Source organism: Rhopalosiphum padi, chromosome 1, assembly GCF_020882245.1.
Source record: "Rhopalosiphum padi isolate XX-2018 chromosome 1, ASM2088224v1, whole genome shotgun sequence".
NCBI classification, from domain to species: domain Eukaryota; kingdom Metazoa; phylum Arthropoda; class Insecta; order Hemiptera; family Aphididae; genus Rhopalosiphum; species Rhopalosiphum padi.
The window spans coordinates 58,614,629-58,642,045 of record NC_083597.1 but is presented as its reverse complement, the minus strand read 5'-3'; the positions used below and the strand labels follow the sequence as shown (position 1 = coordinate 58,642,045).

General features: G+C 25.1%; 1 protein-coding gene and 1 long non-coding RNA gene across 6 annotated transcripts; one reads left to right on the top strand and one right to left on the bottom strand.

Moving 5' to 3' along the window:
* The first annotated feature begins 1,870 nt into the window (after window positions 1-1,870).
* On the top strand, window positions 1,871-27,069 carry LOC132918333 (3-hydroxy-3-methylglutaryl-coenzyme A reductase). Of its 5 annotated transcripts, none has more exons than XM_060979513.1 (16): window positions 1,871-2,062; window positions 19,615-19,793; window positions 20,737-20,854; window positions 21,991-22,069; window positions 22,309-22,612; window positions 22,696-22,844; window positions 23,144-23,269; window positions 23,366-23,505; window positions 23,766-23,959; window positions 25,004-25,198; window positions 25,270-25,514; window positions 25,585-25,762; window positions 25,874-25,980; window positions 26,058-26,262; window positions 26,337-26,641; window positions 26,853-27,069. In XM_060979513.1, exons 1-16 carry the CDS (start codon window positions 2,038-2,040, stop codon window positions 26,926-26,928), a joined length of 2,625 nt encoding a protein of 874 aa, XP_060835496.1. In that variant the 5' UTR covers window positions 1,871-2,037; the 3' UTR covers window positions 26,929-27,069. The 5 variants fall into 5 exon arrangements, with proteins under 5 accessions (XP_060835496.1, XP_060835497.1, XP_060835500.1 ...); XM_060979514.1 differs by lacking the exon at window positions 1,871-2,062 and adding an exon at window positions 8,917-9,187; XM_060979517.1 differs by lacking the exon at window positions 1,871-2,062 and adding an exon at window positions 16,362-16,496.
* Window positions 12,180-16,192, bottom strand: LOC132918337 (uncharacterized). Its single transcript, XR_009660453.1, has 4 exons — window positions 16,100-16,192; window positions 15,841-16,030; window positions 13,071-13,286; window positions 12,180-12,365 (listed from the first exon to the last, which is right to left on the bottom strand). It is a non-coding gene; the product is annotated as an uncharacterized LOC132918337 (long non-coding RNA).
* Window positions 27,070-27,417: the final 348 nt, after the last annotated feature.

Below are 27,417 nucleotides of genomic sequence, written 5' to 3'. Positions count from 1 at the left end.
AATCAGTTAATTTTAATTGTATAATCCTGAAAACTGTAGTACACTTAAGTCTAATTTTGTTTGTCACTGAAAAATAATTTCCTTATTTCTTCTTGTATAATTCCATTACACTGCGAGGAACTTACAAAGAAAATATTCAAATTAAAACAACGCTATTATTAACAAAATGATATATTATACCTTGACTCATTATTATTACCATCTATTATTTGACTAATGAGTAATGACTTTTATGAGAACATTGAAAACAATAACTGAAACCATATAGATTCTATACATGTATAATATATTTTTATAATTTCACTAATCTATATTTATATAATTATATAGGTTAGGTATGTCCATGTATGATATACGCAGTTATGAAATAAATCTTATTTACCAATCCGGTGGTTGTCTAAACGTATATCATAACATTATAATGGTGTTATACTATTATAATAAATTTATATTATATATTATTTGTTATTGAAATGCCACAAATTAACAAAATAAACAAATTACGATGACACGCCAATTAATGTAGATATAGGTAGCCTATTACGCTATTATGATTATCATATTAAATAGGAAATGAGTCATTTTTATAAAAACTTTTGAGTATGATCCGGAAATACTAGATTTATTCCAAATGCGTTCACTCGTTAGCTTTACATACAACCCATGCGTTTTAAATGAACTAATTATTATTATTTTAATTTTAGTATTTAATATTATAAACTATTATATTAAAAAATAAATAAAAAAAGTTATTTTTTATTTCATAAAACATTTAATTACTTTCTTCATAACAATCATAATATAAATACTATTTTTTTATGTAATTTTTTAATCCATGATTTAATAAAATTTGAATGATTCAATCTTGTAGTAAAATTGGAAAAATTTGAAATAGAAAATATAATTTTATATTTTTATGGTATATACTTATAAACTTTCTCATTGATAAAAATGTTTATACATAAGTGCAATAAATACTAAAATGTATAAAACGATTTTTGTTTGTTACTTTTTTTAGACCAATTCTTGAGATTGTCCGTGCGTAATACTAAATACTAATATATCTACAGATTGACAGTAATAGTTAATAGACATAATATTATAATAATATCTACACAGATTTTAATTTTTATACGAATAATCTCGAACGATAAACCTTGATGTCTCAAGTTGAGGATAATCATATTATTATTTTAGACAAAATTGTATCATACCAAGTCAGTAGCGTATTTACCGGGGAGTGATTAGGGAGATATATCTCCCCCCTTGGCGCCCTTTTATTTTTTTGTTTTAGCTTATATTTATAAGATTATAGACTATACCTACTTTATACTTAGTAGATACCTAGTGGCTAGTTGTGTTTTTTATTTATAATTTTATCCGTAGGTAATAAAATACTGAGACGTTTGGCACCGACAATTTTATTCTTATATCTCCCCCCCTCAAAGAATTCCTAAATAAGTCACCATACCGAGATAATCTTTGTCGACTTCATCTATAAATCTTAGTCTGGAGTTCTGGACATCCGCGTATTTTATGTTTCAGTTTATCATACTATATCTTATATTTACTATCATTTAAATATCAAGTACAGTTACCGTATCTACCATAACACCATATTCACCATTATTTTCCTTTTCGTTTATAAGTTATTAAATTTTTGAATTAAATATAATATTATGTATATTTTTTTTAATAGTAGGAACTAGGTATAATTGGTCAATAATAATATTATCTAATTCATGTGATTTTTCGATTTGTATACTCTTTGGAAAATAATCCTTACACCACAAGCTTATCTAAGTAGCGCACAATGTTATCTGATAACCTAAAAGTCACCTGATAAAATATTGATTTAATATTTTTATATTTCCTCCAGTTTTCAGTTTTTAAATTTTTGGTCTAACTTTAATAACTTTTGAGTTTTTGTTATAGTGTTTATTATATTATCTAATTAATTTAACGGCTTGTAATTTACTAAACATTGATTAATTTAATTAAAAATTATGTGAAAGTTTGTAATGACAATTATATGTAATGGAATCAATCGAATCACGAAATCGTAAGTTGTATTTTGATAGTATAAAATATATTTACAATAGACGTTTTTAAAAAAATTTTAACTTTGTTATTTCTTACTATCAAATAAATTAACTTTTTATTGGAAAGTTCAATGATAAATATCTAAGGTTAACATCTCATTTAAGTGTATGCATATTAAAGAGTATATTAATATTGTACACTTATTTATTGCAATAATGTAGAGTATTGATAATATTTTTATGATGCAGTTATATGCATTAATGTGTGGATGGACTGTAGAGTTACTATCAAACTGTGCATTTAACTATACTCTATTCAGAATAAAAGTACTAGAGTATGCCGTGTGGTGTGTGGAAGAAGAAAACACATCAATTTCTCAAATTTATTTCAAATACTAGTAGCTTGCACCATTAAGTCATACAAATGTGAATTGGTGTACTTTTATTTTTAGTAAAATACCTATTTTTTTAAAGCTTTTGTAGGACTTATTCCACATAGAGATTAAACTAAACCTAGTAAAGAAGCCACCTTATGTTAAGAAAGCTACTTAATTGTCATTAAAAAAAAAAAATTAATTTTATATTAATATGCTATAGAATACAATATATAAAAGTTACATACTTAGATAACATTCATTAATTATTAAAAATAATATTTTTAATGTGTTTGTCTTTAGATATTTATGAGTATTTTAAGGCATTAATTATTAGTAATGCAATAGAACATATTTTAGACTGTCAAATAAGTAGTAAGTCAGCGGTAGTTAGCCAGCTGAATATGTATTTAGGTAGAGTTTGTTGCTTACCTATGTTTATCAATAAAATTATTGTAATGTATAAAATATATTAAATAATTTAAATTTATAACTTGATAAACTTACACAATATAACATAAAAAAAGTATAACAAAGCAAAACAGTCATGTATATTTAATAATAATTATTTTAATTTTCTAAAGTTGGAAACCCCTTATAATCAATATGAATTATTTGATACTCCCCGTTTAACCCTACTATAAATTTATCTTAAATAATTTTATTCCATTATATTTTACTACTTAGGTACTGAATCAGCAACTGTATCTAGTTGTTACCCATTAATAATTTTTTATTAGAAATAATTTTAATACAGTTAATTCGATATGTTTTATTGTTCAATTAAACATATGTATAATTTATTTATTTTATTATTATAGTTGTACAATTTCATTGCTACAATAGAAAAGTGATTTATAAATATTATCTTAATAATATTTAATAGCGTAATGAATAATGTCAATAATGATATAAATGTTAATATATAATATTATACTAATTCTAATGAGTGCAATGGTTACATGCATTGATATTATTTTTAAATGTTGGCAATAACCACTTATTTAAGTATTTAAAAAAAATTAATTATTTGTATAATATATTTCTTAATAGTTTCAAGGAAAATATTGATTTAGTCATGATAATGAAAATAATAATTTTGTTTATTACCTTATAATTATTATTCTTCTGTGGTTTATAATTGTATGTATGGTGTATATTTAAATTCTCTGCCACTGCTTTTGCTTAGTATATAAAGATAAGCTATTAAGGTAAAACATAATATGATAACATTTTCCATTCCATTTTATTTTTTTAAGTGTATTTAGTGTACAAATATCATTCTCAAAATTTGATCACTCTTGTATACGATTCTTATTTCTTTGCAAAAACCGTTGTGTTTTGACATAAGTATACGTTTTTGGCTGAGTCCTGAATGCATTCTGTATTACTGCATTATGTATACTCTTATTTTATAAACATTTTGTGATATTAAAGTGTAAAAAATATTCGAAATAGAATGTTGATGACTCAAAAGAATACCAACAGTCGTAAAAAAATATGCTTACTTAAATATTATTATTTTGAAAGTTGTCATGTATGTGTCGTAACTTGCACCTTGTAATCAACACTGTAATAAATAATTTCATTAGCAACAAATATCTTCGTCATTCTTATCTATTTTTATATACCGGATTAATATAATACGATATTTAAGTTATAGAAAATAGAAATAAATATTTTATGAGTGAATAAGATTATATAATTAATTATTGATCACCAATCAAAGATCACTGAATTACGATAATCATTTATATCCGATCAAACTAAATTAGATAACAAATACCTACATTATGACAAATATAAAATAATTTTGAGAAAATATTTTTCAAAATCTTAAATTGGGCAAATAATAATATACTATTTAATGTAAGAAAACGATATAATTACCTATGCATCGAGTATTCAATATTGAACCCTCATCTTCGTTCACCTTGATGTACATATGTAGTTACAAGTTACAAGACACCACTAATTTATTAGGTATTGTAAATAATTTTAGTCAAGGGGGTAATAAACTTTCATTTTTAAATTTTAAAACGAAAAAGTTTGTCCTTGGGTACATATGTTTTAAAAGCTTTGAAGTTTGAAAATTTTGAGGAGCCTATCACTGTAATTTCTCATAAAACCATAAATAGGTACTCTTTGTATGAAATTTTTTAAAATTTAACAATAAAAAAATGTTTGGATCTACTAAAAAAACTAAAATTTCTTTACTAAAACAGCAGCTCTGCAGTTATAAAATATCGTCGTATTCTAAGATTCAAAATTACGCTTAAATTGATTAATATTCAATAAAATTGTATAATTTTAAACTAATTTTACAGTGAATACTATGTATGATATATAAAATAATAATATTATTAAAAATATTTATCACTTGAAGGCCAATCCGCATAAATTTGTGAACTGTTATTATTTTTTCTGGTCATACAAGTATATTGTACCTATATATAATATATAATACCTAACTATAACTTATACATTTTTCCAAAAATATCATGCGACAGATCGATTTGTAAACGTGTACGATGTTTTTGTATTGTTATGTACAACAAAAACTGATGTGTAATGTTTATTATTTAAAAATAAATACAAGTACCTACCTATATATTTTATTTTTTGAAATTATTTTTATGTTAATTGTTTATTTTTAAATAGAATTGTTAACAGACAACAATGCGCTTCTTTTAAAAAAAGTTTATTATTATTGCACAATTTTAGATTATTAATCTGAGCCAGAAAATCTTTAAGGCTTTAAATGATTTTTAAAATGTTTTTTTTTCTGTATTTGTCTTCACATTTAGAAGAAGGATATTTTCTTCAATCTCATTTACATTTAGTGCAGTTTCTGGAAATTGGCAGTCAATTTAATCCAGAACATTTCCTATTATCTATCTTAAAAATTGCAAAAACCAAAATACTTTAAACCAAAAACAGCATGAAACGAAAATATTTACACATTTGTTTTTGACAAAGTTAAGTTAGTTATAAATATGTTGTAATTTGAAAAAAATAACAGTGAAGCCTTGATTTTTAGCAAATATTAATTATATTATCTTTTAATAGATATCAAATAATTTTAAAAATATTTTGGCGCTTTTTGTCGGTACTAATTAAATAAAGTCATTACCTACTTTCTTTTATTTATATTTATATTTCTTACTTTTTTTGTTTTTTGGTCATAAAACCATAGTGATATACAAGGTTCTTCATAAATTTGTCTTATAAAAATTCAAAATTATTAAATGTATATATAGTCACCATTTGTTACAATATTGTTCGTATATTAATGTTTTAGTTTAAATTTTGACAAAATCAGATATTTAAACAAAATGCAATAATTTTTTCTAACAAAGAAGTTGCTTATTTTTTTTATTTTGTTTTACAATTGTAATGAAAAAAAGTGCACTAATAGTATATATTATATAGATTTGATATTGTTCGCCTTTGCCTATATTATTATTTTCTACCGAATTAAGAAAATAATAAGAATAATATAAAATAAACTATTCTTGAGCTATCCGTCTAATCATGCAGACAATAGCTGATTTATAATTGGATTCAAATTTGTACAGTCATTACAATAGCCTACTCAAAATAATGATATGTATACTTGAAACCTATAAGCAAAAACAGAGCGAGTTTCGTGTTTTTTTTTTATATTAATTTTTAGTCTTGTACAATTTGTTTTAAATACCATTTGAATTATGGAAAGTAATTAGTAATTTTTACTAGCAATATATTAGTAATTACATATTAGCAATTTTTTATTGCTCGATAAAATCTATGTATAAATATTTTATGTTAAAATCAGAATTTGAAATACCAGATATTATATGTAATTTTTACTTTAATAGACTGACTCACTATTCACTAATCAGTTATTAAGTAATTTTAATAGATTAATTTATGAATAAAATATGTTGATTCTAACACATACTCGTATATGAATATGAACTTTAATAGTCTAAATAAAAATTAAGTCTAATAAAATGTATTGAACTTTATAAATAGGTATGTTTTGCTATTGATATATACAGCTATAATGGTTTTAGTATGTTAAGTCTAATGTATATAGGTCCAAATTCAGTTTTGTTTAAAAATAAGTAAATAAGACAGAGACAATACACATACGAGTACAACTTCCTCTTAAGATGATCGTGAATTATAGAAGAATCAAAAGATACTGTATAATATGCTAAAAATTGCTTTATTTATTTTTAATTCATTCAAAATATATTTTACATTAATTTAAATAGATTAAATTGGACACGTTTGAGATTCACTAGCTTATGTGAGTTATAAATTATAACTTTGATGGATGTAATTGGTATTGCATACTGTTGTATATTTGTTAAAAACATGTGTGGCATGAATGCACAGCGTGAATAAGCACCTTATAATAAAAAAATAATCTTTTTGAAATTTAAGGTTTAAAAATCACCTGATATTTTCTGATATTTTCGTTTTGAAATTAAAAGCATATATTCTTAAATTATTTTATAAACGTTTTAGTTGTTTTGCCAAATAAATACATATTATTACTTATTAGAATAGTATTATAATTTATACTTATTATAAACTACAAAAAATGAAAATCATTTATACAACGATGTGTATATTATGTTTACTCGGAAATTTAGTTTACAATTTGTCAATAATATCCGTGTTCACGTTAAAAAAATACACGGGTTCTCAATTGCAAATACACGGTTAACGGAATCCGTGTACACGTGTACTTTTAATACCCGTAGGAAATCGTAAGCCCTAGTCAATATACGTTTTACCAAAAAAATACGCAAATGCTAGCTAAAGTCCTTTCTATAGTCACATAGTCCAACTAAAATGTATTACCTTGTTTTAATTCAAATACTGGCATAATATACTAAATATATGATTATTATACGCGTTTTTTTTAGGAATTTTCAATATTGTTAACTCTATTATAGTTATATTTATTAATTTATTGATAGACCTATAGATTGAAAATTATATTCTGGTGATACTACATATAAGGCTATAGAGGTCATTATGGTATTATAGATAGTAGATATGTTGCCGTTAGTTTCTTTCATTTTAAGGAAATACTACCCGTTAAATTAGCGACGTCAATCCAGGTTTTAACCAAATCAATATTGATTATGTATTGACTTTATAAGTAAAAAACTCAAAACAATAATAATATTGAAGTTTCGACGATTGTGTGCCTACTTGATTACTTAGACAGAGTATAATAAAATAAATTTAAAAAATGTCATTTTAATGACTACCTATAACATTTCGAAAGTTTATGTATCTTTTATAAATTTTATTTTTAAAATTTGAAAATGCAATGCAAATTTCTTTATAACTTTAATTTAAAAAAAAATCGACGTGATATAGAGTCTAAATAAAATATAATATAAATATTTACTTGAATCGTCTATGTATGACTAACTATACATTTAAATGCAATGATGAACCGTTTGAATAGAAAAACACTTCTAAGCTATGTTTAAAATTGTATACGATTTAAAATGTTTTTAACTATGTTCATATTTTGTTCATATTAATTATAACTTGCTATTTATCAAATTATTAGAATCCTTATTATTATAAAAATATTACAAATTTAATAATTTGCTAATTTGCTTTAATTCGTATGCATTATTTACATTTTTTTCTGATTAAACAATTTCATTTTAAGAAGTTTAAGTTTAAAATATTGTTTCTCTTCAATAACCCAGAATTTTTTCTTTAACTAAGCATACAATTTATTTTTGTAATTTTACTAATACTTATATTATTAGGTAACCAATTCTTAATAACATTCTTAAAATGTGTATACCTACTTAATTGTCGAAATATATTAGTCCTTGGCCGAAATCTCAATATTAAAAAAAAAAAGATAGAATTACGATACTATAAAAATATATTCTATGATTTAATAACATTTAAAAATATACGTTTATTGTTGTTTTAAATTAATACTTGTATTATCCTGCGATGTTGTAAGTCAAAACAAGATAAGTTTCCAACATCCAGTCTTTAAATTTTACGTTTCTATACTTTATTTAAAAAAATAATTTTAGAATTAGTCTTACTAATTATAATTGTATTTTTAGAGTTCTGTATAATGTTAGAATGGAAATTTCGGATAGGTAAACAATTAGTTTAATATCTTAATATTTTACTCACTTAATTCTGTATTATATAATATTAGATTATTATATAATTGAGTACAAAGTATTTATTAAGTTGATCGAAATTGTAATAAATTTATATTTAATAGATTTATTTATTCGAAATATTTACATATAATGTACGTTTGATAAAAATGCAAAGAGCAGCATTTTATAAATACATTTTAAATTAATTTTCATTCATATATTTGAATTGACTGTTGAATGTGTAAAATCACATTGTGCAACCACCAATATATTACGATAAACCGTAGGTATACTCCTCCTACTCTCCGAAAACTGATCATACTACAAAACGGTGCTGAACATTTTCCCTTCAGTTTACTGAACGTGTGGTACTTGTCCAGACCGTAATTTCTTCGATTTAGTCTGTTCGCGTGAAATTTTCTATACTCTATATTATACTTTCATAGTTTTTTCTTTTCATTTGGTTTTTTTTTTAATTTATTACTTATTTTTATCTTTAAAATGTACGTCAATTATACAGTTATGTTTCATTAACACAACACGAGTTGTGTTGGTGCTATCTTATATAAGCAATCTTTGAATCTATCTGTTAAACTACCCACTCTTAAAGTGTAAAAAGGTAAATAAAAATATTATATAATATATTTTAATTTTAAACGCATGCAAACTGTTGTGTTAAATCAATATTAAATCATATAATTTTAAAATATTTTGGGTCGAGTTGTAGAGTATAGAACGCATTGATATCATTTATCATTTAATGCCTACTATAGGTACCAGCTATTTTTCATTCGAATAAGAGTAAAACAATTACCAATAGTAGTATTATATTTTAATTATGTTTCATTATGATTGATACGTGTTTATTTTTCGGTACAATACCATTGTTGTTAGTTACCTGTATACTCTTGTAATATCATATATTTTTTAAATTATTTTATTATTTCGCTTAAATTTACTTATATTCTCTATTTACAACTGTATTTTCTATAAAAATAAATTATTTTATTCCTAAGTTAAAAAACAATTTTTTTTATTGATATTTCATTTTTAGAGTGTGATAAATTACTTTATAGACTCATTAAAATAATACTTGTAATTGTATTAATTAGCTAACATGAATATTTTGTAGAACTGTTACTTAATATTAATTTAAGGCATTAAAATAATTTATTTAACAATTATTAAATGATACAGTTAATAAATAAGTTTTATTTTTATATTTAAAAAAATTTAAAGTTATATATATAGTAATCATATGATTATTAGATTAAAAACATTTGCTAATAAATCGTAGTTTATAAAGAAAGTTTGATCTACCTATTTAGAATATTTTAAAAATAATGTTTGGCGCTTAACACTATAATATAAGCAATCATAATGTACTTTTTCATCATCTAACAATATCACTTAATGTAGGTAATTAATTGAAAAAATTTTCAAAGCATGGTGAAAATAAGTCCTAATTTAATGAAAATAAGTAACAATTAATGCATATCTTTAAATTTAAAATATTTGAATTTGGCAGTGCATTCAAAAAAATGATTTTGAACGAATATAATTTTACCCGAAAATAGACATAAACTTGTTAAAACATAGATTACATTCAAATATTCTCACCTCACAGGTATTTTTCTGTTTTTATTGATTTATTAAATAATTAATGTTCAATAACTTTCTAAGTGCAACCCATATTCAATTTTAATTTTTTAAATCTATGCGATAACTGGTTTAAATTTGTTAAGAAGCTTTTTAGTACACACCAAAAAGTTATTCTGAATAACCATTAAAACATAATACACCATTATTTGAAAGTGTATTTAATTGATAAGATACTATGAATGGTTCCGTATTAATTTAACTGACCCGTGCGAATAGGAAGAAAATATTATTATATCATTAATTCTATAATATAAAAAAGTCTGTGGAGAATACAATAATAAACTGTTTTGATAAGCCTTTTGGAGGGTTATTAATACTATATTATATGTTGTTTATATTTTAAAAGATTTTTTGTGTTTATAATTTCACAGTTATTTAATATATTATACTACCTAGATAAATAATATTTTTTTCCTAAAAAATGTAGAAGCATAAATGTATTACATTTAACCATAACAAAATATATATATATCTATAAATTCTAAAGTACTTAGAGTACAATTTTAGGTTTATCGAGGATAACAACTTATTACACTGAAAATATTCAAAATATGCAATTAAATTAATCAAAAATGCATTCAAATATGTAGATATTTTGTTTAATAATTTAATAATAATGAATAAAAAAAAGTTAAATTAAATTAAATTGAATGATTTATTACTATTAAAAATTAATTTGTTATTAATAATTAAGGTTCGGAATTAATTCCTCTAAATTTTTTCGAAATATCCATGCAATTAAGCATGTTATTTCAATGACCAAAAAATGCTTAAAAATGGTATATATCTGATAATATGCCCTAACGTAATAATAATAATTGTTGTTGAAAGTGCTTAAATAATTTATTGAATTTGAATTTTTTTTAAACATAATGAAATATTCAAAAACACGTAATAACTCATTTTTATTTTTATATCACAATTTCAGACTTTAGAAAACAATTTATATCTTTATCTAAAATATTCTAATCCATACAAAAAAATATTAATATTCAAGAATCTCGTATTTTATTAATAATAATATTTGTTTTTTATTTTCTTAATTATACGTATATCCATCTAATTATAAGCCACTATAGTTCCATAACTAAAGATCAATAAGTAATATTAACTAATATTGATATAATTGACCTGTAAGTAATTTTACTGCAGTAAAATTAAAATATACCAATCCATACAGTTTTTACTTAAATATTAGTGTCTAGGGATTAATTAGTGTTTGACATTAGTATTATGTACCATATTATGCAATTTACTAAAAATCTAAAAATGATTAATAAAAAACTCATTGATATTAAAAAACAATTAAATAATACATAATGTACACGATAAATGGTATGTTTAGTTTAGTTTAGATATCAGTTATTCGTTTCAAGTTTCCGCGGAAGTTCAATTATTGAATTATTATAGTTGATTATTTATTTTCGTACCAAAATAAGTACTGACATATCAAGAAAATAATTGAAATTTAATTGTTTATCATAGCTGATAAATTACAATATTAATTTAGTACACATTTTTGTTGTATTGAAATATTGAAAATCGTTAGTACCTAGACAAAATTTTTACATTATACACTATATAATAAACAGGTATATAAAAATTGATTTTCTTTGATGATAAACATTATTAAATTAAACAATATTCATCATTTGCACTCAATGACTATTACTGTTACTTTTATTTTTTCTATTTTTTACGCTAATAAATAATTATGATAGTGTATATTATTATGTTTTACTTTAAATTATTTTACCTACTCTAATTGTAGTTTAAATGGTACCTATTGGATATTATATAACTGATAAGGATTATTAAATTAAAACATAATAATTAATTACTCATCAAATTACCAAACTATACTATTGTATTATATATAAATTACCTCCACTACATTTACTGTAAATATAAAACTAAAATGTTTCATCAATGTAATATAAACGTAATAAATACTTGGATATTTTAGGCTAATATTTAATTTCTTAATTTCGAAAACCTACATTGTGTATGCTGAAAATCGATTTCCTAAATAGTTGTCCCATACAAATGTACCACATATGGATAGAACGTAGAAAATACTACTATAGATGAATCACAAAAAACATCTGTGTCCAATTTGCTTATTGTTATGAGACCTGAAAAAAGATGTATTTCATAAATATGAACCATTATAAGTATAGTAGTTAGTGTATGGTTGATTACAATAAGGAATAGTGTTTTACGGCCTACTTTCATTGAGCAGGTCTAGTAATTTTTTTTAGTTATAAGTTTATAACGAATTTTTTTTTAATTTAATATTTTTAAAAGCTCTGTGTTATAATATTTAAATATGTCTAGATTATTCGAGTTAGTGTGGTACTCCTTATGTATTAATCGGATTAAAGTTAACGAGGTTTGGGAGATTTCATTAATATTCAATAGTTTTACAATAGGGAATTTTATTAGATATACAAAATTAATACATATAATTTTATATTATGTAGTTAGTGTAATTGATATTATAATTGTTTTCTATTACAATGTTATACTTAATTATTAGTGTATACTCTTTAAATTTTCACCTTACTAATTTACTATACAATTTTTTAGTCTAATTTTACAGGTCATATGGGAAATTTTAAAAACAAAAAATGATAAACGTATAAACAATTTATATTTTATTTAAATGTTTATATACGCATCTATATTATAATTATTATCGATTATCATACACAAACATTCGTTTAGATGTGTGCATATATTATAATAAATATATAATATATATCATGTATATAGCTCAATATTATTTGCGATGAGGAAGTTTGAATTTCGAAAATAAACAAGATAAACATGAAATATACCATCATCCGTGATTCATAATGTGCAGAATATTTTGTAGTATCTTCTATTTTCATAATTGCTAATTTTTTCGCTGCGCGCTCTGTATAACGTGTAGAGTAAGAGTACGATAGAAATCGATTGCATGTGGTTCAATGCTTTTTTAGAAATCGTGCGTGCAGACATACATCGAATAAACTGTTAATAAAGCATAATGTTTTATAATTCGTGTGAAATATCTGAAAAATGAGTAGTCCATTTGTTATATAACTATTATAATTTTGTTTTTGATAATAATATATCTAAATTTTGCCATTAGCAAAGCTATTTGAACTATACAAAATTTAATTTTTTATATAAATTAAATATTTTTTAAAAGCTGTTCAATCCAATTATCTCTTACAATAAATTGCAAATTTCATAAAAAAAAAATATATATATACTTGAAATTGATACATATTAAAATACAAAACTTGTTTAAAATTTAGTTATCGAACTAGGTAGGTAGGTACTTCTTCTTATTAATATTATGATTTGTTATTGATATAACAGTTTAAGTGGATTTGAAGAGCGGCGTCATCTACATTTTATGAAATTTAACTCCCAACAATTAATAAAAAAATCTTTAGGTGCGTCTTTAAGTATTTATTTACAAAATATGTGAAAAACAAAAAAAACCATTCAAAATATAAGTATTGTTATAAGTATTTTTAATTATAATATGATACATACTTTAAAATAAATACCATAATATAATTAATTAGTATTAATATCAACTACTATATAATGATACATATAGGTAATAAAAAATGTATTCGTATATTTCAATATTTGTATGATATATCACCCTCTGTGATTGGTAAAAATAATAAAATAAACAACATAGGCACATCAATAACATACAATTTTAGTTTGTTTATTATTTTAGTATATATTTTGTGCTATTTCGCGTTTCTGTTTCCACCGCGGAAAATTGGCAACAATGTCTAGTTTAATTCCGAGGATATAAAATATAAATATATATATATATATATATTTTTTTTTTTGTAAAAACATCTCGAGAGAGTAATATATAAAAGCTTACTATAAAATGTTTCGAGAATCCCGTACCCCACGAAAGTCTTTAAACTTATTTCCGGTGCTCTGATGCTAGTAATTCGAACGGTTGAATTTAATTTGACAAGCTATAAGTTAGGTCACGCGTGCATCATTCTGCTGCACCTAGAATCTTATTCGTATCTCCGAAAGAAAGATTGTTTTTTATGCTGACATATTATAAGGGTTCGGAAAACGATTAAATGAAATCGTAGTTTATATAGTTTATTCAACATCAACATTATAGTATGTATGCCGTTGTAATATTTAAATGCATATATTGTGTACGGTTACTTATGATTTTGAATATCGATTGTTGGCCTCACATTACAATTTATTTTAATTGTATGATCTATATGATATATATTGAGTGGTTTGTATTTTATACGATCCTTGGCGTTTAATTTTGCTAAAAATCTATTTTTATAGCCTTGATACAATTTAATTAACAAGTCAACTGCTCCGTGCATATATATTTTCATGTATTCATTACGTACCTACCAAATTTAGGGATAAATTAAATAATCATCAATTAGATATTTTTATAATTGAAAAACAATTTTTTTTTCTTATATTTAATAGTTATTTTTTTATAACCGTTAAGAAACTTACAATAAAAAGTATATGAATTTATTTTTCAAATGGATTGTTTTTTATACCTTTTTTTTCGCGAAAAAAAAACAAGGAAAGGGTGGGAACTATTTATCACAATTCACAATACTGCCATTATACCTATATTACATTTAACTGTATTAATTATTATTTATCAATAAAAATAATTTCTCAGACATAACGTACATATATATGAAAATCTTTTTTGTTAATAGCTGCATTGTTGTTATTTAGTAAGATTTAAAGATAAGGTTAACTATTGAAAATTTTATTGTATGTTTGTTTCTTCAGAATATTAGTAAACTTTTAGGATGTCCATGTGTTTAGTACTGATAGATATATCTTTACATAATGGTGGTGGTTATAAATTATATTAACTAAAATGCGATATTTTTTATTATTTCAAAGTATATTAAAATAATAAAAACGAAAATAAACAATTTCAAAGAAAATTTACATTAATACTTTATTTTACTTATGTAATCCAAAAACATATTGCTTAACTTCATTAAAATTTCAAAATACTTTAGGCTTTAATATAGGTACTTTATAAGACATGACTTTTATGAATATCTATTGTATTTGAATTATTTATTGTGACTTTAATTTAATCATAATATCATAATATAGGGATTTAATTCAAACGAGTATATTGCATCAAATACTAAATTCCAAAGAGTTACAACATGCATATATATTTTATTTTATTCAAGCAGATATAATATATATTTATGATTTTCTTTATTAATTTTATTAAACTAGAATATATATATAGTTAAATTATATTTATAAATAAACGTGCATTAACGTAATATGTTTTCAAACATTATTTTAATTATATAATAATTGTTTCTCCTCTTTTATAATAAATTATTCATGACGATTTAAATAGTTCACATTGTTTAATATTTCGTGTATTCGTATGGCATAATACATAAGTGTTTGCATTTTTGATTTGTAATAAATAAATATTTTGCAAAAGTATATTATTTGTTTTTCGAAAATATTTTCTTTCGTCTCGACGCGAATTAAATAATAGTAGTAAAACAAAAACAAACACTCTGTATATACGTTTACTATACTTACGATTATACCACTATGTCCATACGAAAGTGGACATCCTATCGTTTGATATTATATACATATGGTGGTATTTAACCGTAGTCAGAAACCACTATACGTATTAATGTATTATTATGTTTTTTTTTTTTTTTTGCTAGGAGGTCGCCGTATGTTACCAAGGTAAACTGCTTTCACTTTCTCTCTCCGTGCGCTTCTATAATATAATATAATAATAATTATTATTATTATATTATATACATTATATGTGTTACTACATTATTACCATTATAATATATGCGTTTTACTTGTACCGTTAAGCTAAATAAGATAATTATTATTACTATTATTTAATTTCGGAAAGTTTAAAATCTAACAGACGGCAGGCGTGTCGTCGTATGTGTAAAGATCTTGATTATTCGTGGATTGATAGACAGATTCATTTGCGTTCGTCTCCATCGGCCGTCGCGTCGGTTTAGTGCCAGAAATCGTTTAATATTATACTTACGTATTATTATTGTCTCCGTACCGTAGCAGTTATAGTGCGCGTCGTGTTTTTCCTGCTCAGTCCATCGCATTATTTTTATACACCGTTTAACGTACTCATACGACTGCCATCTCGTGTACGGTTAGAATTCATTACTATTTATCTGTAAACATCGTCATTATGCCGTGTATCTGAGGTCAGATATTATTTTTAATTACGTTGAATTAATATTGAATATGCGTCGTATTGACAAATGGGTCGACATTAAGTAATATTGGAGCGGACTGAGGGGTCGTGGTATCGTGGTTAGTGAAATTGACGACTTTAGCTCAAACAATGCCAATTGATAAAATTGTTTTCTTGTTCCGCTCGAAATGTATTACTATTTTCACTACAATTCCATATAGATACTATCTTAATTTATGATTTGCAAATCTAAATACCTACACACCTCTATAAATAAAATAGTGACTATAGTTACATAAAAAAAGATGTATCAAACCATACACATTATTTTACTTAACAAACCCAACTTTAATCTCACTATTTCAAAAAATAACCTACGTGGAGGAATGGGATCCAGGACTTAAAGTGTGTGGAGTGACAAGCACTATTGTTTTAATCTCAAATATACAGCCGATACCACAAAACACAGGAATCGGATAACTTATTGGTACCATTAGGGTGTGTATCACCGCCAACAAGAATATTTATAAAAATTCGAATGTATGTAATCTTTAGAAGTATTGAGTAATATTTTCAAATTGTATGATGCGTCACACTGACAATTTTTGCATACGTACGTGTTTTGTGACGCCGTTACAATTGCATACGACGGTGATTGAACCATTGATCGTGTGTAGCGCAGTCGGACGGAAGGTTTGCCGCAGTTAATCGCATAATTTAAATTTAACGTATGGTAGTATACTAGTATATATATATAAATAGTATAAACTGTGTATATATAGGTACAGTCTGTATCTAACAATATTTTCACCTTTAAATTTGGTAATGAGTTAATTTACTTTTAAAGTTTTAACACTAAAACGGAGTAAAATGGAGACACAGATTCAACATGACACTGATGAATTTATGATACCTATTAGAATAGCTCCGGTATTATAAAACAATAACTTTATTAATTTTATTATAAATTCTTTACATTTAAAATATATTTTATTTCATAAAAATTTAATTTAAAAAATTGATTTAGTTTACGTACAAAATAAGGTATCAGGTTACTAATGCGAGTTTATCAATAATTATTAATGTTATTATTATTAAAAAAATTCTCATTTCATTTTTATTCAAGTTCAACTGAAATATAGCCTATACCAAACTATATAGTTCATTGTTTAGGTAGATTTAAGTATACTTAAGAAAATATCTTAGTTTTATTATTCATGTATCAAATATATTATTATTTTTAACACTACCTACTGGATTATAATTACTAATTAATACAAATAAACTACCAAATTAAAAATATGTACATCTAAAGAATAATTTCTTAACAAAACCATAATTATAGGTACATTACGTATATCTATATTATTATTTATTATTATTGTAACAAATCATTCTAATTACAATATTTAGATATCTTATTATAATATACTTAAAATGGCGAGTTCACTTCTCACTTTGATTGTTTTTTTTTTTGAGACATTTATAGTGTTATCCAATCGGGTGTCCAAATCTCTCTTATCATAAGATCTACTTTATTATCATTTTCATATTATTAAATTAAAAAGTATACTTAATAATTATAATTTATAATTTTTTAATTCGTAATCGTCCGCAAATGTGGCGACTGTAAGAATGTGTTTGTTTCAATGAGTGAGGGGTTGTCTCTAACTCTTCCCCTCACAGGTCCTCAATCCTCACATTGTATTTTTTCGTATTTATCGCGCGTCTTGCTAGTATTGTGTACTGCACCGTACATTGAATCTAGAACGACCAGTATCATATGCATACTTGGCCTAGTTATGGGTTTTAAGAATATCCACTGGACGCGAGGAGGTCAAGTTTCTATAAAATAGTGCATAACATATTAACAACGCAATCGTTGCTTTTGGTAACATTTATGTACATTCGTATGTATAAATTATATCGAACTTGATTTGTGTACTTTTCCCCGTTCTTCTAAATAGGAACTCATTTTAATTTAATTGTTATCATAGATACACTATACGCTATATTATAACCGCATCGCCACGATGCATTGCATTGTTTGTACAGTATTTACTGTGTTTGCTTCAATATCCACAGTCACGGTATCTATACTATATCATTATAATATGCAAACACAAAATAGTATAATTTATCGGTAAAGTGCTTTTTTCCACTGCTTCCTCTGGTGATCCTCAAATGAATTTCGATCGCCGTATTGTTGTGATGACTGCCGCGAAGTTATTATTTGAACGAATAATAATTAACAATTAACATTTATCATTATTATATTATATAGCGCGTCTTTCAAAACTTGTAATATAAATTTTTATGTGTTACGCGTATTTTGAATTTGGCGCAATACCTGTATTATATACATCTACTTCAACACTCATAAACAACTACTATGCAAGTTGAGTAATACGTTGAAAAATATCGTAATTCTATTCTTGGCGTAACATTTGTCGTCTCAAGTATGATCACGTATCGTACTTCGTACGCGGGTTACAGCAAAACCACTCTACGCGTTTTTCGTTTTGTAGTCAGACTGCTGTGTTGTGTTTATGTGTGTACTGAATTAAGTGAACACAAGTGCACAACCCATTACGAAAATCAGTTTAGTGCGAAATCACACAGTTTACCTACGTATTCTTTTCTCGGTGTTTTAATTATTAGTACCTACTACCTCTACCTATATAGTATACATAATGTTAAAGAAACCGTTGTCACTATAGTTATTTTAATATATTTGGTAAGACATTAATGCTTACGCGACTCTCTCTCATGTAGCTCAGGGGGAAAATGCATTGTAATATAATACATATGCTCGTAAAGTTATTCTTAATTTTGATCGATTGAAGAAACGGTTTACAAAGAAAAAAAAAATATTAAAATATTCTTCGTAGTGACACTACGTCAGTGTAGATTAACACTTCTATATAGTGGTTTTATTTATATTATTTTTACTTAATTCATCGTATTTTGTTACAAAATAAAAAAATTAAAGATACTATTAATATATTAATGTTAGTCCACAATCCACATCTTTCTAACCTAACCATCAATGGATTGGGAAAATTTTAAAACTTATATATACATGTATATAATACTTAAGTATGTCGATTTTTTTGTTATTTTCGCAGGACCCATAGATATGTTCGACAACATATTCGGTGGCATTGGCAAAGGCTGTGCCAGCCACCCCTGGGAAGTGATCGTGGGAGTCCTTACCGTCACTGCGTGCATGCTGACGATTGACAAGACGGCCGATCCATCACTGTCGGCCGGACCGAACAGCCTACCGCACAGCACTAAGATAGTTGTTAGTATCATTGATTTTATAATACATTATACTGTAAAATCAATTTTGGTATTTTATTATTAAAATAGTATATAATATTAATATGAGGTCGGAGTGTAAAATAATATTATTGTCGTCGTCCTATCTATCAATGATATTTATTCTAATTTATATTTTCAAAAACTATTACTTTATTTGTTTGCTAAAATAATAATTTTTCAGCATTTAAAGTGTTTCAGTGTCCATTTAGTTTTCCTTTAAACCCACAAATAATTTTAACGTATTTTTTTTTCGTTTTTATAACTCTGATATAGCTAATTGTTTAAAAAGATGTTTTTTGTGTATACTTTAGAAATAAAATTATTCATATCCATTAAATATTCACAGTATAGTACCTATGTAACTTTTAAAATTTTTGCTGGTAATAAAGAACTTGTTTTGTATTTTTTTTTATATATTTAATGAGATTTTAACATAAATTATAATATCTCGACAATTACATATCATTAAAAACAAACATAAATATAAAGAAAAATAAATAAATAAAGCTCACACTACTAAATTTGGAGGCCTAATTGGAGAATAAAAATTAATAGTATGTATAATTAGACTTACATTATTAGCTGAAAGAGCGTTGACGAGGGAGAAGTAGATTTCGATAGTGGAAAACCCGCTTTTAGCTGAGCTCTTTGGGGAAAGAGCGATTGACAGCAATAAAGAACTTGAAAATATAATAAAATTATGTCATGCTGGTTATAGGACAACAGCAAACTGGGTGAGACACAGACAGTGCATAATGCACGTCATGTGTATTCATGTGTATAGTGTTTTAAAACCGTTTTACTCCTATACCTACCCAATACATAATTATAGTATATATTATTATTCATCAATTCATTATTAGGTTTTTATTATCTTTTCAATTCCTTAATAAATAAGTATTAATTTTTTTCAATCTCACTAGGATGATGAATCACACGCCATCGACGTAATATTTATGACTTTAATAAGATGTATAGCCGTGCTTTACTGCTATTATCAGTTCAATAATCTCAGGCAGTTGGATTCAAAATATGTTTTGGGTAAGATATTTTTATTTTTATGTATGATATACATTTAAGTATTAAACAAAGTTGGTAAAAAAATTGTAATTATGGTTTAAAATATCTGGATGACTGGACATCTAGTGGGTACAACTAATCATGCAAGATGTTGCAGTCTAGACGACTATAAACTCTTAACCAGATGAAACACGGCCTTTTGACATACAAAAATTATAATATAGTAAAAATATTTTATTGATTCCGTGAATAATATTTCTAATTGGTAATTACTAACTTATGTTAGCAAGGTCATCGAAAATAATTGATCGTATAACCAAGCTTTTTGTTTCTTTGTTTTGTTTACTGGCAAGATTTTGAATCCCTGATTGATATAGCCTTCTTTATTTTTAATTCACTTTAAAGGGTCTGAAAATGAGTTTTTATCTTAAAGATGTTATAGAACTGTCATAGTGTCATATCTTCCTTGATAAAAACAAATGAATCGTAGTTTGGTTTTATTAATTGCCAAGGAACTTTTGATGAGTAATAGACAAAACAAATATCAAGTCTTACACAGTTGCGCATTCATTATTGTTTTTAACAATTTTACATTTAAATATGTCAAATTTTCATTGTGCACTCTGTATGCATACCTACTTAAGTATAAAGAGTGAGTCACTAAACATACCAATTATTTTGTAGTTAATTAATTAAAACTCCATTAGTGTGTTATAGGTGAATTATTTTTTAATTTATTATACACAGATATCATATCTATATTCTACATAACTTTTTACTTATTAGTCAATTAAACTCTTCAATTTTTCAGAAATGTTTAAATATTATATATTTGTTTATTATTATTTGTTTATCAAATGGTTAAATAATTTAATCAATTGATTTGTTATTGAAATTTTATCTTTCAAACATTAAATAACTGTTGCAATTTTTACCTCCATCTTGATTCACTAACTGGTTGTTTGATCCATTTGTTTTTGCTTTCATCAATTACCTTGTGCACTAACTACCTAGTTACCTTCTACTTTCCATTTTTATTATGTATCATATCATACAAAATATTGATATAATTTCTCAAATTGATTCATCAAACATGGTATTATTGTATAAAAAATAAGAAAATTGTATAATAATTTCGATTATGAAAATATTTTCAGGTATTGCCGCCATGTTTACAGTGTTTTCAAGCTTTGTTTTTAGTACCATAGTAATACATTACTTAAACGGAGACTTAAAGTAAGTTTTTATTAATTTTTTAAGGCAAAATATGATAAAAATTGGTACATTAGTAGCTTCTAATCCCAATTTAAAAACTAAAAACATATTTCAGAATAGTAAATTATAATATATTATTAAATTTGAGATTCTATTAGTTTATGATTACTTTATTCTAAATCTGATTTGTGATTTATTGTTTTAATGATTGATTTTTGGTACCTAAAAATACTATTTTTATTTTTATTTTTTTGTTACAGAGATGCTATGTTCCTGTTCCTATTAGTTTTACTTGTTAACTTAAAAAAAGCCAGTTTGTTGGCACAATTTGCACTTAGTGGCTGCTCACAAACCGAAGTAATCAACAATATATCTAAAGGCATGTCATTATTAGGTCCGTCATTTTCTTTGGATTCAATTGTCTGTAGTCTTGTTATCAGTGTTGGGATGCTGTCAGGTGTCCAGCGTTTAGAAACACTATGTATGTTTACATGCATGTCATTTATTGTGAACTATGTGGTAATCATGAGTTTTTATCCAGCTTGTTTATCACTGGTATTGGATGTAAGTTTTTGTTTTTGTTTTTAAATTAAAAATAATATTGAATATAGTCTTTGTTTTACTGACAATGTATTGTTTAATAACAGTTACTTAGAGGAGGAGATGAAAATGGTATGCCATTTTGGGGTGACCGTTCTCAGATAACTGCCATTTGCAATGATCATAAAACTGATCCCATCACACAACGTGTTAAGGTGATAATGTCAGTTGGTGTAATGATTGTTCACGCTCAGAGGTATGATTTCATTCATAGCTTTAAAAATAGTCTAGGATTTGCATAAGAAACACTACCTACCTTCACTTATCCTTTAGTGAATCCATATTTTACTGTTTGTATATATATATATTTATTTATTTATCCAGAAAAATAGTTTTTATGCTCTTAGAATAGTAAGATTTAAATAAAAAGTTAGTACAATAGAATGTATTCTTATAATGTTTGTAAGGTTATATGTTTTCTTAGAACGTAGAACATTCAGTGTGCCTTTATTTTTTATAATATTACAAACTTGAAACTTGTTTACTTCATTTTAGTCGATGGGCATTGAGTGGTATGGAAACAGAAACAGATAATATGTTAGGAATGCAAGTAACTAAATTTGCTGTATTTAATGAAACCGAAGAAAATACCCATCGTTCTGTTCATAGCTCTATTGTACAGTAAGTGTGAATATCTGTAAATAACTAATATGTTCACATCAATTATATTTAAACAATATCAACTTATAAATCTAATATTAACCTTTTTTCCCATAGTTGGATGGCTAGTGGGGCTGATCACATAGTTATATTGATACTTTTACTGTCAATGATAGTATGGTTTTGGTTCTTTGGAGACCGCGATGATCTAGCTCATACCTTAGCGCAGGTGAATAAACAGTCAGTTAACACATCCGGTGAGTAAAATTTTAAAATATGTATAGTAAATATGAATAGACATTGTATTTAACAGTATTATAATTCTTTTTAACTGCAACATATTCTTGACCTTTCAAAATCGAAGATATTTCTATTGTTAATAATCTTTCATTTTAAAGCATAATATTATAAGAATTTATAAATAATATAAATATACACAATTTCAATAGTATATTAACTTAAAAAATTTAACAAAAATAAAAGATTCCCAAATTATTTTTTATATTTTTACATACAGGTAATTCAGTACATGTCCTTGAAACTCAAAAAAATATTCAACATAGAGAAAGCCAAACTGATAATCGAAAACCATCAGTTTATACTTCCAACAAAATGGTTCAAACAGAAAATGTTAATAGCAGTATTGTTCTAGAGGACAACAATGTGGAAATTAGAACTTTTGATGAATGTTTGGATATATACAAGACTCAGGTAAATATTTTTACAATAACCTTGGTTAAGTTAGGTTAAATAATTTATTTTGGCCAGTGTTCTCGACTTTTTATTATTCTCAACTTATAAATAAACATAAATACATAAATGCTTAGTGTAAATTATTTTTTTTACATTAAAAAAGTAATTAAACACACAAATACTTCCTCTGTGTATCTTTATTAATTCAGTATAATGTATAATTATTTGATAATTTAAATGTATTTAAGAGGGTGTCACGTCATACCCACATATATTTCCCTGTCTTAAACATAGATAACATTATACATTTTGAATTTAGCAAATGTCTTATTGAAAGCAATTTATGAATAACTATTGCATAAAATACCAATTATGTGTATCAAAAGTTCTCTTTTAACATTAAACAGTGTCTGTCACATTATGTTTAATCCAATCAATAAATTTATAATTATTATTAATATTTAAATAGTTAATTACTTAAAATTTGGTTAAATCTATAAATATATTATTATATATAGAGCCGTAATGATGGTAACATTTTAAAATTTCAGTTATTAATATCTATTAAGTATTTAAATATAATCAAATAATAATGGGCATTTTATTTTTAGTTAGTATATTTATATGTACCAGGTTAAGTTGTATTATATAGTAGGTAATATAATAGTAATACTATTATGTATTAGTTCATTTAATCTAAATTAAAAAAGCTTATTTCATATTTGTAATTTATTTAAGTATATGTGTAATTACTAATTACTAATTGTCTATACAAGTTATTTTTAAAGTACAAACTATTAATGTATTAATATTGATTGCATTATCCGTGTGTGTTGATTTTACTATTTTACCTAATTTTTAGTGACTATTTTAATTTATTCATTTCATTACAAATATTTATATTACTTATTTACTAACTTTTTATCTATACTTCTAAACTTTAATTACAAAAACTAATGCATAGTATATAATAGTTATAAATTAAGAATTAACCTCCCAAGCTGTTATACTTACTGTATATATTACAATGGGTTATAATAAATATATTTATTTATTATTTAGAAATCAGCTGAACAATTAAATGATGAAGAAGTATTAATGTTGGTGAAATCGAACCATATAAAACCGTACATGTTGGAGAAGTGTGTCAATAACCCAGAGAGGGGTGTTGGTCTTAGAAGAAAAATAATTGCAGCAGAAAGCAATCTCACTGAAGCCTTAATACAATTACCTTACATTGGTTATGATTATTCAAAAGTAAGGAACAACTAATGGATGGTATAAACATATAGTATAGAATAATACTATGTTATTGAAATCTCTACTAGGTACTAGGAACAAATTGCGAGAATGTGATAGGATACGTAGCTGTACCTGTCGGTGTTGCTGGACCATTACTTGTGGATGATGTATTTTATCAAGTACCCATGGCAACCACTGAAGGTTGTTTAGTAGCCAGTACAAACAGGGGTTGTAGAGCACTGACATTATGCGGTGGTGTTATAACGAGAGTTGTGGACGATGGTATGACTAGAGGACCTGTTGTTAGATTCTCTTCGGTTACTACTGCAAGGTATGTATATGGTTTTCCATTTAGCTATTGAGAATTTCATAAAATAATAGTTTTATTTCTAAAATATTAGCGAAGCAAAAATGTGGATGGACAATCCAGAAAAATTCAAAATAATTAAGTCAGCATTTGATTCAACAAGCAGATTTGCTAGACTCACAAAATTACTTGTACGCATAGCTGGTCGACATTTGTTTATTCGGTTTACTGCGTCTACGGGTGATGCAATGGGCATGAATATGTTATCCAAAGTAAATAAAAAAAACTTACTAATTTATGTTAAATAATGACTTCTTGGTCTATCTTCGATACCCTTAGATTAAATTAAAATAATACTTGATATTTTAATATTTTTTTAACAGGGAACAGAAAAATCTCTCAAAGTTATAGGAGGATACTTCCCCGACATGGAAGTTTTAAGCTTGAGTGGTAATTTTTGTTCAGACAAAAAACCAGCCGCAGTCAACTGGTATGAAATTTATTTAATTGTTTATGAATTATAAAATTATTTATATTACATTTTCTTATTTTTTTTTTCTTATATAGGATTGAAGGTCGTGGAAAATATGTTGTTAGTGAAGCTATTGTACCTTCAAAAGTTGTAACAGAGGTACTGAAAACCACTGTAGCAGCATTAGTTGATGTTAATATTAGTAAAAACTTGATGGGCTCGGCAATTGCTGGTAGTATTGGAGGAAATAATGCTCATGCTGCCAATGTTGTTACAGCTGTGTATATTGCTACAGGACAAGTAAATAAACATTTTTTATCAATAAAATATAATATTTTAGCTATAGATTTATTTATTTTTTGTCAATCATTTAGGATCCAGCGCAAAATGTAGCAAGTAGTAATTGTATGACACTGATGGAAGCATTTGGTGATGACCTTTATGTATCATGTACAATGCCTTCCGTTGAAATTGGTACAGTTGGTGGAGGAACCTCATTACCTGGTCAATCTGCATGTTTAGAAATGCTTGGCGTACGAGGTGCAAACTCTCAAACCCCCGGGGCCAATGCCAAACGGTTAGCACGTATACTATGTGCAACAGTTTTGGCAGGTGAGCTGTCACTGATGTCAGCCTTGACTGCTGGTCATTTAGTGAAAAGTCACATGATTCACAATCGGTAAGAGTTCATTTTTTATTTGATTGATTATTTATGATACATCTTCTTTACACTATTTACATTTTAAAAATAATATCATATAAAATGTGTAAACAAGACAATACTATATGAATACAATTTGATAAATTAAATTATGTTGCCACGAGTATTGCACAAAATGTTAAACAACAATTTATGAATTAAAACTAATTCATTTTTTATTTTATTACAGATCCGCACCTTCCATTCAGAATTTAGAAACAGAATCATGCGAATCAACTAGACAAATAAAAAACTGTGTGTCTTGAGTGACGTGAAATTAATTTATTTTACTTAATACTTAATTAATACTTAATTCTATTTTGTTAGAATCTATGTTGTATATAAACAAATGGCATTTTATTATATAGTGAATATTTTCTGTGAATACAATGTTTTTTTTCCTTGTATTTTGTCAACACTACAAAAGAGTATTTTTTTAATCTTTAAAGCGGTAATTAACCAATAGTATAGTAATGTATATACAAGAAAAAAATGAAATGAACGTTATTAAGCTTTTTATTAATGAACATTTAATGTTTGAATAAGTGAGAGTATTAAACCGTACATTTTGCATGTTAGAATTGCATATTTGCACATATCTAAAATGTCCCAAATAGTTAAAACTTTTCAATATAATGAAAATGAATGTTCATTGTTAATAAGTCAGGACATGTTATTATATACATTGATAGGTGATCAATATAAAAAAAATTGAGGTGTTAAATATGAAACTCAACCAATAAGATATAAAACTA

What these genes read in the sequence shown, in the direction of transcription:
- LOC132918333 (XM_060979513.1), top strand. Translation starts at nt 2,038, where the DNA reads ATGGAATCAATCGAATCACGAAATC. An exon ending in CGCACAGCACTAAGATAGTT is followed by an intron (nt 19,794 to 20,736) that starts GTTAGTATCATT and finishes CAATCTCACTAG; the next exon opens with GATGATGAATCACACGCCAT. An exon ending in GGATTCAAAATATGTTTTGG is followed by an intron (nt 20,855 to 21,990) that starts GTAAGATATTTT and finishes AAATATTTTCAG; the next exon opens with GTATTGCCGCCATGTTTACA.